The sequence below is a fragment of the Heterodontus francisci genome, chromosome 17 (assembly GCF_036365525.1).
Source record: "Heterodontus francisci isolate sHetFra1 chromosome 17, sHetFra1.hap1, whole genome shotgun sequence".
NCBI lineage: Eukaryota > Metazoa > Chordata > Chondrichthyes > Heterodontiformes > Heterodontidae > Heterodontus > Heterodontus francisci.
In genome coordinates, this window is record NC_090387.1 from 34,642,226 (window position 1) to 34,655,110 (window position 12,885).

Below are 12,885 nucleotides of genomic sequence, written 5' to 3' on the forward strand. Positions count from 1 at the left end.
AGAAACTCCCTTCCACTGCTACTCTCTGTCTCCTGTTGCCCAGCCAGTTCTTTATCCATCTAGCTAGTACACCCTGGATCCCATGCGACTTCACTTTCTCCATCAGCCTACCATGGGGAACCTTATCAAACGCCTTACTGAAGTCCATGTATATGACATCTACAGCCCTTCCCTCATTAATCAACTTTGTCACTTCCTCAAAGAATTCTATTAAGTTGGTAGGCCTCTGGACAAAAAGGGAGCGCTTTCATAGTGTAGTCACTGATGTAATGTACAAAAATACAGAAGCTAATAGCAAGACCCCCAGAAACAGCAATAACAATTTAAAAATGGTTTACTTTGTCAATGTACTGAAATGGCAGCCTAGATTCTGTGTTCAAATCTCAAGCGGATTTAAACCCACAATCTTCTGACTCAGCCATGAGACTATTACCATTAAGCCAAGGTGACATTATCCACGAGAATAGTTGTTGTAGTATAGGAGAAGGGAACAAAAGGGGATGAAATAAATCTCCGGGACTAGAATACATCCATCTACCACAAATGCCTCCACAAGTCGACTTCAAAGTTTGGCCTGGTACTCAAGTCAGATTAGAAAGACGTCAGTTAACTGTGATTGAAATATTGAGATTGTTTAAACATAGGACAACACAAAAAACAAACTAGAAACATAGCTAGCACTCAGTAGCGACTCCCGAGAACAGGCTGCCAAAAAGTGATTGGAAATGCAACTTAGATGCAAGCCAGAAAAAAAAAAAAGTAGCCAGTTTCAGGTGTCTCCAATTAGATTTTGTGCCAAGGTTAGTACTCACAAGAGAACTTCTCTATTAAAATGATGTATTTAAGTATTTAGGCTTATTTTGAAGCTACCACTTGATCTCATGGGCACTGCTCAAAATAATTCAGAAGATCGGGTGAGGGGTGATGATACGAGGATACATTATGTAAATCAAAGTGCTGTTGCACGGTTAATGGTCAGGTGTGTGCAAGACGATGTCTTCTTTTAAGGCAACAAGATTCAATCACTGATGTCCTGAGGTCAGTTAGAGGAAGCTTGCTCATAACAGATCCTGAGGTCAATTAGAGATCATACTGGCTCTTGATATATAAAAAAGGTGCAACTCAAAGTCAGGAGATATTTATTGTTGGTAGGAAAGATTTCTCTGTATATTGAAAATAACTGGCTTTCCTTAGTAAAAAGATTTTTTTTATTTGGAACAGAAATTTGGATGTGTGATGTCTGTAAATATTTTGGCCTAACTCGGTACACAAGTCATTGATGAACCTGGGTACTTACAATCCTGCACTGTAGTTATGTTACATAGAAAATAACACAAATAGGCCATTTGTCCCAATCAGTCCATGTATATAATCCTTCATGAACAACCCTAATCACATGTGCCATCCATCTACTGTTCCCATGTCTTTTGATTTCCCTCTCCATCTAACCTATTCTAGAATGTTAAAATGGTCTCCGCTTCAGTCACTAATTTTGGTAGTACATTCCACATCACCACAACCCTCTTGCATAAAAAAAGTTTCCCTTACATTCTTTCCTAAATCTCTTGCATTTAATCCAATGTCTAAAAAAGGTACAAAATGAACAGTCAACCACTGGAAGCTTTTTTTCCCTATCTACCCAGTTCCATCCCTTCATAGTTTTAAATATCAAATCACCCCATAACCTCCTGCGTTCTAATGAAAACAGCCTAATTTGAGTGGATATGTTAGTTCTCTCAAATGATATTGAGCTTTAAGAAATCCCACTTAGCTTCAGCAATAAAAATTATTCCTTCAGGTCAAATTTTACAAATGAAATAGATTTACCAACACTCCAATTTAATTTGCCTGACAGATTTCAAGTCTCCCATCCCACATTTACATTTCCTTAACTCAGTGATATTCACAAGAAATATTTCACCCTCTAGGTTACCAATTTATTTGTACTTCTTCTTTGGCATGGGCAAGCGCCTGGAGGTGGTCAGTGGTTTGTAAAGCAGTGCCTGGAGTGGCTATAAAGGCCAATTCTAGAGTGACAGGCTCTTCCACAGGTGCTGCAGATAAAATTGTTTGTCGGGGCTGTTACACAGTTGGCTCTCGCCTTGCGCTTCTGTCTTTTCCCCTGCCAACTAAGTCTCTTCAACTCGCCACGCTTTAGCCCCGCCTTTATGGTTCGCTGGCAACTGACTCCCACGACTAGTGATCCATGTCACAGGACTTCATGTCGCGTTTGCAGACGTCTTTAAAGCGGAGACATGGACGGCCGGTGGGTCTGGTACCAGTGATGAGCTCGCTGTACAATTTGTCCTTGGGGATCCTGCCATCTTTCATGCGGCTCACATGGCCAAGCCATCTCAGGCGCTGCTGGCTTAATAGGGTGTATATGCTGGGGATGTTGGCCGCCTCGAGGACTTCTGTGTTGGAGATACGGTCCTGCCACCTGATGCCAAGGATTCTCCAGAGACAGCGAAGATGGAATGAATTGAGACGTCGCTCTTGGCTGCATTTCTTATTTTCATACAGCACATTTGCATGCTAGGTGATTCTCACTTATAAGTTTAGCATTATCAGTCCATAAAGCTGCCTAGTGAACAGCTCAGGAAATAAAAACTATTTCTGAAGCCAATTGAAATGATGCAACAGATTTGATAGCTAATTTCAACATCCTCTATAACAATACTAAATCTTAACAACTGTAACAAGTTATTCACATACACAATTCAAATAGTTTAAGAGAAAGCAATTTAATCCAATTCAGCAAGCTTTACATACGACCAACCGAATTTGCTGCAATCATATAAAAAAAAAGGGGACTTCTGACCTGGATTGGGAGATGAAAAAAAACATTAATACTGCAGCATACAGCCTAATACAGTTAAATTTTAAAAATTCTAAATACTAAGATGCACAATTAATGACTTCTTAGAACTGAAGAGCTCAAAAGGTGTAGCATTTAGGTAGACTATGTCTGTAATTGGTGGAGACTGACAAAAGTCAGATCTTAAAGATCAGTGCTGGAAAATTATAGAAACGTTAACCTTCTTGTACTTACGAAAAGAAAATCACAGAAACTAAGAGAGGAATATGTAATTTTGAGATACACGCACATTTGAAAACACTGTAGTTTGTCACGTGGTCAGATTCTAAGCTGATGTATACTTACTTGCAATGTACACAGACAAGAAGAGTCCAGCCAATGCTACCCCACTAAACATATGGAATACAACAAACATGAGGAAATCCACAGAAATTGAAACTCCAATATGCTGAATAATTGATACAACTAACGAGAGAATGAATGTATTTCGACGGCCAAGTCTATGGATGGAAAAAGAAAAAAAAAGAGTCAATGTTCAATTGTTTGGTCTCATTTTGTAAAGTCTGCTTCAGTATGACAATTATAGTAGAAATGCAGTTTGAAAACTGACAAGAGTTTTCAGTTCAATTTTTCTTTTTGGGATGGTGGTTGAGCTACTCAGAAAATCCATTTTCCCATCTTCATTTGGAGAGTCACTTGTGTATGTTTCTAGCTCAAAATAGGAGAACCGAGTTTCCATTCAAAAGGTCAGCCCAGAATTGCCCATCATGCAAATCTACTTGTCTTTGCCAAGAAAGATTTTCAAATAGTTCTTCACCAGCACACTCATGAGTGCTGCATTGAAGCAATTTTCAAAAATCTTGAATTTATTACACTGTGCAGGTGAGCATAAAAAAGGTACAAATTGGTAGATGTACTTGCTATTGTTGACAAACAAGCCACTACAAAAGGTTAGCCACCAGTGTACTGAGAAAGATTATGCAAGCTATTATACCTATATCATATTACTCAAAATAATAGGCTATGACTCAGTGCTCTAGGAGCTGTTCCCAGGGATGCACACCGAGATAAACTTGGAGACCATCAACTCGGTAAAGGATGTATTTTGTTCTGCCCGAAACTTGCTGGTCTTCCAGTGCAAAGAGCTGCTGACAATTGAGTGTTGCAGGTTAGCACATTCCAAGGTCCGGGACTATATGCTGAGGCAAACACTAAACTTGGGGCAGCTGCTGCAAAGGTTCAGTGGGGAAAGGTCATTGTGTAAGGCCCTCCCACCATAGTATACGGAGGGGCTGGAGCCCATGTAAAATCCCTTGGGCTGTATGCACCAGCGCATGTTTGACATAAATGTAAATACACATTATGTTACGAGTGCTTCCATTGTTTTGATAAATTTTGAAGATTTATGCTTCAAAACTGAAAAGGAGTCAAAGGATTTTTTTTTAAAGCAAGGATCACTGAGAGGTCTGGACTATAAACAGTTACTGGAAGGCACCTGTCTTCAAATAATTACCCAGCAGGGGTGGTTTATGACTTGGGGAAAATGTTTACAGAGAAGTGACAGGTCAAGATTTATAGGAGTCAGGAGGCTTGACTCTGGAGATGGACAATGAGTTGGGATATGGACAATGGTTTGAAAAGACAGTTGGAGAAAACTTGCTAAGACCGTAACACCCAGATCAGTCTGCTCCAGCTCTTTGAAAAAGCCAGCCAGTTTTCCATCTCGAGAAGTGCAAGAAACTAGCTGAAACCCTGAAAAGCCTACCCAAACTGATCTTCAGTCTCATCTGACAAGAACTGTTCCAGGAAGATTCCATCCGTCAATACGCATTTGGGATGCCAAGCCAAAAAGGACTTGGCAGCTTTTCATATTTTTTTTTCTTCAAGAGTTAGCAAGTATTTTTGCCAACATTTTTTTTTGTACTAGAGTGCTAAACAGTAAATCTCTTTTTTTTTTTGGTTAACTGGTGTGTGTGTGTGTATGTGTGCGTGCGTGAGGGACTAAGGTAAAAAGGGAAACTTTTATATTTTGATCGGTCTGTGTTTTAATTCATTACTGGTTAAGACTAGTTTTTATAATAAACTGATAATTTGTTGTTTATTAAAGAAAACTGGTTGGTGTGTTTTATTTTGGGATAAAAATAGAATCTATGATTGACTATCAGTAAGTGGGACAAAATTTAAAATTTATGTTGTGACCTTGGAGAAGTAGAACTAGAACAAACAGTACAGTCCTCCCACCTCGGTCTTAACAATTGTAAATATAATCTGCAATGGCAAGTGTAGTGAGGCACCTCATGTACTGTATTGAAAGATACCAATCTGTATTGCACTTTATGTAACGCCAAATTTGAAGTGTTATATAATGTATTTTCACAAATTTTAATAAAGTAGATTTCTGGAACAAAAAAAAATTGTTTTGCAGAGGTTACAAATATAGCAATACAAATAGGCACATTCTTGGAATTTATACTAAAAGCAGTTTTTTTTGTTGTTGCAGTATACCAAACATCAAAACAAATCACAGAAAGCCTGAGAAGCCAGAGTGAATCAAAGAATTTAAAAAAAAACTTACCTATCAGCAACAGATCCAAGAGTCAAATATCCAATAATCCAACCAATCTTGTAGCTGACTTGCTCCAGTGGAACCTTCCAGTAGTTCTTACAAACCAGGTTCCACTTAAAAAAAAATTAAAAAGCTGTTTAATCCTCAAGGGTACAAATATTGGCCATCCTTTCTTTTCTGTGTAAAAACCGAAGCAGACCAATATTACTCATTTATATAGTGCATTGTGGTTATGGCTTGGTCATTGTCCAATACCCTATTTTATTAAATCCTACCTTCCAAATTTTTGGTATTTTAGGTCATTCTCACACAGACAAAACACAAGGTAAATATAATTCTCTCCAACAGAATTGTGCAAATTTAGTAAGGAGTACTGAGTTAAGCACTATTGGATGGCAGTCCGCTCAACATTTCATGTTCCTGCACCCTATGCCTCAAATATCAACTTAACTTTCCACTTTACATATATTGTGGGAGCTGTGGTGTATTTGCAATGGAGGAATTGCAATGGAACAGCCATTTCAACAATTATCCTGATATTCAAGATGTCATTTGTGAACCAACAAGTTATTCAAAATAAAAACAAGAAATTCTGGAAATACTCAGCAGGTCTGGCAGCATCTGTGGAGAGAGAAGCACAGTTAACGTTTTAGGTCAGTGACCCTTCATCAGAACTCAAGTTATGCAAAAGTTGTGTTAAATTGTGATTTAAAAAGGCTCAATTTATAAGGCTCACCAAAGCCATTTTTCTGAACCTTCCTTGGGGTACTTCACTTACTATACACTAGACATGTACACTTGTGTAATGGGTTCAACAAATGTCATCTGTGCCATAAACACTTCACTCTCAGTTGCTAAGGATTTTGAGCATCAAGCTTGCATGCTAAATACAGCGAAGGCCTCATAACAGCAGAGAGTTAAGCCATGCATGAAAAAGTTAACCTTTGAACATATGGTACAATAACCAAAAATTGAGATGGACTGCACTGTAGATAATAACTTGTTTTGTGCAGGAAACATAACTATAGCTTCAGTTGGTAAACCCGTCAGGAAACAAATCAGGTGATGTGCACTGTCAGTGTATGCAAAGCAGATGAGTCACTGGCAGTACAAATAACTTGCTTCCTATATTTATGTCAAACATGTTTAGTTACTGTGCTGATGTCTTTTTAAAGTTACTGTAATAGTGCTGCAGGACAGATCAGTTTTACTATTAAGCACCAAAAATGAGAGCAGAATATTTAAATAACATACACTATAAAAGTTGAAGTGCGGTGCACTCCACATTGCTGTAATCATCTACTTGGTCATTTAGTGTATAATTCAATATCATCACCCTCAATAAGGACAAGGCTTACCGCGGTGACTGCAACAACTACCGTGGAATCTCCCTGCTCAGCATAGTGGGGAAAATCTTCACTCGGGTCGCTTTAAACAGGCTCCAGAAGCTGGCTGAGCGCATCTATCCTGAGGCAAAGTGTGGCTTTCGAGCAAAGAGATACACCATTGACATGCTGTTCTCCCTTCGTCAGCTACAGGAGAAATGCCGTGAACAACAGATGCCCCTCCACATTGTTTTCATTGATCTCACCAAAGCCTCTGACCTCGTCAGCAGACGTGGTCTCTTCCGACTACTAGAAAAGATTGGATGCCCACCAAAGCTACTAAGTATCATCACCTCATTCCATGACAATATGAAAGGCACAATTCAGCATAGCGGCGCCTCATGAGACCCCTTTCCAATCCTGAGTGGCGTGAAACAGGGCTGTGTTCTTGCAACTACACTGTTTGGGATCTTCTTCTCCCTGCTGCTCTCACATGCGTTCAAGTCTTCAGAAGAAGGAATTTTCCTCCACACAAGATCAGGTGGTAGGTTGTTCAACCTTGCCAGTCTAAAAGCGAAGACCAAAGTACGGAAAGTCCTCATCAGGGAACTCCTTTTTGCTGACGATGCTGCATTAACATCCCACACTGAAGAGTGTCTGCAGAGACTCGTCGATAGGTTTGCGGCTGCCTGCAATGAATTTGGCCTAACCATCAGCCTCGAAAAAACGAACATCATGGGACAGGACGTCAGAAATGCCCCATCCATCAATATCAGCAACCACACTCTGGAAGTGGTTCAAGAGATCACCTACCTAGGCTCAACTATCACCAGTAACCTGTCTCTCGATGCAGAATTAAACAAGTGCATGGGAAAGGATTCCTCTGCTATGTCCAGACTGGCCAAGAGAGTGTGGGAAAACGGCGCACTGACACAGAACATAAAAGTCCAAGTGTATCAAGCCTGTTTCCTCAGTACCTTGCTCTACGGCAGCGAGGCCTGGACAACGTACGTCAGCCAAGAGTGACGTCTCAATTCATTCCATCTTCGCTGCCTCTGGAGAATCCTTGGCATCAGGTGGCAGGACCGTATCTCCAACACAGAAGTCCTCGAGGCGGCCAACATCCCCAGCATATACACCCTATTAAGCCAGCAACGCCCGAGAAGGCTTGGCCATTTGAGCCGCATGGAAGATGGCAGGATCCCCAAGGACACATTGTACAGCGAGCTCATCACTGTTACCAGACCCACCGGCCGTCCATGTCTCCGCTTTAAAAAGACGTCTGCAAACGCGACATGAAGTCCTGTGACATGGATCACAAGTCGTGGGAGTCAGTTGCCAGCGAACACTAGAGCTGGCGGGCAACCATAAAGGAGAGGCTAAAGCGTGGCGAGTCGAAGAGACTTAGCAGTTGACAGGAAAAAAAAAGAGAGGAGAGAGCCAACTGTGTAACAGCCCCGACAACCAATTTTATCTGCAGCACCTGTGGAAGAGTCTGTCACTCTAGAATTGGCCTTTTATAGCCTCTCCAGGCACTGCTTCACAAACCACTGACCACCTCCAGGCGCTTACACATTGTCTCTCGACTGGGAGGATTTTAGAATACAGCAAAGAAGGCTGAAGAAACTGATAGAGAGAGAGAACAGAATATGAATGTAAGCTAGCACAAAATATAAAAATGGACTGTAAATGTTTCTGCAGCTATGTAAAAAGGAAACGTTTGGCTAAGACAAATGTGGCTCCATTACAGGCAGAGTCAGGAGAATTTTACAGCCACATCTCCTTCCTCAGTGACTGTCTCCGGCTCCGACTTATTCCATGTGGATTCCAACTGAAGTTTCATCCTTCGTGTTTTGAATCCACCCAGGATCATAGGTATCTCTGAGAAATACAACGTTCCTCGGACTGCTGTTCTCACCGCCTGAGATCCACACTCAGTGCCATGTGTCGCCACTTGTCCACACTGGACCTCTCTCTCCAGTAACACCGCCTCACCTTATCTCAAAGCTTTTCTACTCTGCAGTTTCATTTCATCCTTCGTCTTATCCGATGCATAAACAAAAAACTTTTTACTTCCTTTCAGACGTTAAGGAATACAAGCTACAGCAGCTGATGGGGTCTAATGCCCCTCCAGATCCTTCTTCCCTTTCACTTCCCTCTGACCCCACCCCTTCTGATCTGACCCCTTGCCGTGTATTCACTGTGCCCTCTGACCTTCCCCTCTCTGACGCTGAACGTTCTGTACTCAGCAAAGGATTCACTTTTATCCCCTTACACCCCCACCTCAATGAATTTCGTACACGGCATGATGTTGAGCTCTTCTTCCGTTGCCTTTGCCTCCGTGCTCACTTCTTTGACCAGGAGTCCTCCCCCGACCAGCAGACCCATGCACTGGCCTCCAGTATTCTCCCTCTACCTGGACCCCTCCCTCTGGCCTCTTACCCGCTCTTGATCTTTTCATTGAAAACTGTCGGCGAGACATCGGCCGTCTCAATTTCTCTGCCCCCATCACTCACTCTAACCTGCCCCCCTCTGAACTTGCCGCACTCCGTTCTCTCAGGTCTAACCCCGACAATGTCATCAAACCTGCAGATAAGGGTGGTGCTGTTGTCTGGCGTACTGACCAATACCTTGCAGAGGCTCAGTGCCAACTCTCAGACACCTCTTCCTATTTCCCCCTGGATCATGACCTCACCACCAAACATCAAGCTACTGTCCACAGAACTGTCACTGATCTCATCTCCTCCGCAACCCCAGATAGCCCGCTTCTACCCAGTTCTGGTGAAGACCTGAGGTATTGACTCTGTTCCTCTCTCCATGGATATTGCTGGACTTGCTGAGTATTTCCAGCATTTCTTGTTTTTATTTCAGGAGAATTTATAATGGGGAATAGAGAATTGGCAGAGAAGCTAAATGATTACTTTGTCCCTGTCTTCACTGAGAAAGATACAAGAAATCTCCCAGAATTAGAGATCCAAGGGATTGAAGGAAATTAGTATTAGTAAGAAGGTTGGATTGGAGAAATTAAAAGGGACTGAAGGTTGATAAGTCAGTCGTGGGCAAGTTATTGGAATCTATTCTGAGAGAGAGAATAAAATGTCACTTAGAAAGGCACAAGTTAATCAAGGATAGTCAGCATGGATTTGTTAAGAGAAGATCTTGTTTGACCAACTTGATCAAATTTTTTGAAGTAATGAGGTAGATAGATGAGGGTAGTGTAGTTGATGCGGTCTACATGGATTTTAGCAAGGCTTTTGACAAGGTCTGACATGGCAGACTAGTTAAAAAAATAAAATCCCGTGGGATACAGGGAAATGCAGCAAGGTGGATACAAAATTGGCTCAGTGGCAGGAAACAAAGGGCGATTGTTGACGGGTGTTTTTGCGACTGGAGGGCTGTTTCCAGTGGCGTTCGCAGAGCTCAGTACTGGGTCCCTTTTTGTGGTTTTTATTAATGATTTGGACATAAATATAGGGAACATGATCAAGAAGTTTGCAGACGGCACAAAGATTGGCCGTGTGGTAGATAGCGAGGAGGATAGCTGTAGGCTGCAGGAAGATATTGATGATCTGGTCAGATGGGCAGAAAAGTGGCAAATTCAACCCGGAGACGTGTCAGGTGATGCATTTGGGGAAGTCAAACAAGGCAAAGGAATACACGATTATCGGAAGAATACTGAGAAGTGTAGAGGAAGTGAGGGAGTGAATGTCCACAGATCCCTGAAGGTAGCAGGACAGGTTGATAGGTGGTTAAGGCGGCATATGGAATCCTTTCCTTTATTAGCCAAGGTATAGAATATATGAGCAGGGAGGTTATGCTGGAACTGTATAACTGATTGGTTAGGCCACAACTTGAGTAGTGTGTGCAGTTCTGGTCACCTCATTACAGAAAGGATGTAATTGCACTGGAGAGTGTACAGAGGAGATTTGAGGATGTTGCCAGCACTGGAAAAATGCAGCTATGAGGAAAGATTGAATAGGCTGGGGTTGTTCTCCTTGGAACAGAGAAGGCTGAGGGGAGATCTGTTTGAAATGTATAAAATGGAGAGAGGCCTGGAAAGAGTGGAGATGAAGGGCCTATTTTTACCTTAGCAGAGAGGTCAGTGACGAGGGGGCATAGATTTAAAGTGATTGGTAGAAAATTAGATGGGAGATGAGGAAAAACGTTTTCACCCAGAGGGTGGTGATGGTCTGGAGCTCACTGCCGGAAAGGGTAGTTGAGGCAGAAACCTTGAATTCATTCAAAAGGACTCTGGATATGCACTTCAAGTGCTGTAATCTAAAGGGCTATGGACCAAATGCTGGAAGGTGGGATTAGAATGGGTGGATCGTTTTTCAGCCAGCAAAGAAATGGTGAGCCAAGTGGCCTCTTTCTGTGCCTTAAAGTTTCTATTCTATGAGGTCCCCAGCACCTGATATTCTACATCCCAAAGTTTTGTAAGAGGGAACTATGGAGATAGTAGATGCATTGGTGATTATATTCCAAAATTCTATAGATTCTGGGCTGGTTCCTGCAGATTGGAAGGTTGTAAATGTCACCCCACTATTGAAGGGAGGGAGGGAGAGAGAAAACAGGGAATTACAGACCTGTTAGACTTACATCAGTTGTTGGGAAAATGCTAGAAACTATTCTAAAGGATGTGATAAATGGACACTTGGATAATAATGATCCGATTGGGCACAGTCAACATGGATTTATGAATGGGAAATCATGTTTGATGAACCTGTTGGAGTTTTTTTTTGAGGATGTTACTAACAGAATTAATAAAGGGGAGTCAGTGGATGTGGTATACTTGGATTTTCAGAAGGCTTTTGATAAAGTCCCCCACAGGAGGTTTGTTAGCAACATTCAAGTACATGGCATAGGAGGTAGTATACTGGCATAGATGAAGGATTGTTTAACAGGCAGAACATAGGAATAAACAGGTCATTCTCACGTTGGCAGGCTGTGACTCGTGGGGTACCGCAGGGATCAGTGCTTGGGCCCCAGCTGTTCACAATATATAGCAATGATTTGGATGTGGGGACCAAATGTAATATTCCAAGTTCGTGGATGACACAAAACTAGGTGGGAATGTGTGTTGTGAGGAAAATGTAAAGCGGCTTCAAGGGGATTTGGACAGACTTAGCGAGTGGGCAAGAATGCAGCAGATGGAATATAATGTGGAAAAATGTGAGGTTATCCATTTTGGTAGGCAGAACAGATGTGCAGAGTATTTCTTAAATGGTAAGAGATTGGAAAGTGTAGATGTACAAAGGAACCTGGGAGTCCTCGTCAATAAGTCACTGAAACCTAACAAGTAGGTGCAGCAAGCAATTAAGGCTAATGGTATGTTAGCCTTTATCGCAAGAAGATTTGTGTACAGGAGTAGTGAAGTCTTGCTTCAATTGTATAGAAGCTTGGTTAGATCGCACCTGGAATACTATGTGCAGTTTTGGGTCCCAGTTTTGGGAGGATATTATTGCCATAGAGGGAGTGCAACAAAGGTTCACCAGACTTGTTCCCGGGATGACGGGACTGTTCTATGAAGAGGGATAGGGGAAACTGGGCCTGTATTCTCTAGAGTTTCAAAGAATGAGAGGTGATCTCATTGAAACCTACAAAATACTTAAAGGGATAGACAAGGTAGATGCAGCTAAGATGTTTCCCTTGGTTGGGGAGTCTAGAACCAGGGGACACAATTTCAAAATAAGGGGGAAGCCACTTAGGACAGAGATGAGAAATTTCTTTACTCGGAGAGTTGTAAATTTTTGAAATTCTCAATCCCCGAGGGCTATGGAAACTCAGTCATTGAGTAGGTTTAAAGCAGAGATTGACAGATTTCTAAATACAAATGACATAAGGGGATATGAGGATAGTGTGGGAAAAAGGCTTTGAAGTGGAAGTTCAGCCATGATCATATTGAATGGTGGGGCAGGCTCGATAGGAGCAGGAGTAGGCCATTCAGCCTATGTTCCTATGACCAGGAGGCAGAGATTTAAACGAATTGGCAGAATGATCAGATATGAGTTGAGAATTGTTTTATCACCTATGAACGTGTTCCGGGTCTGAAACAGTGATAGAGGCAGAAACCCTAATCACATTTTTAAAAAAAACACGTGGATATGTATTTGAAATGCCATAAACTACAGGGCTATGGACCGAGAGCTGGAAAAGTGGGATTAAGCTGGATAGTT

The 12,885-nt window shown here is 41.8% G+C and overlaps 1 protein-coding gene across 2 annotated transcripts in view; it reads right to left on the reverse strand.

The window, feature by feature from the left end:
- slc22a31 (solute carrier family 22 member 31) overlaps window positions 1-12,885 on the reverse strand; it is a 51,409-nt gene that overhangs the window by 35,116 nt on the left and 3,408 nt on the right. For both annotated transcript variants that reach the window (XM_068049262.1, XM_068049263.1), the window contains exons 2-3: window positions 5,394-5,497; window positions 3,164-3,318 (exon numbers count right to left, since the gene is read on the reverse strand). In XM_068049262.1, coding sequence (XP_067905363.1) covers window positions 3,164-3,318; window positions 5,394-5,497 — 259 coding nt within the window. The remainder of the gene's footprint in view (window positions 1-3,163; window positions 3,319-5,393; window positions 5,498-12,885) is intronic.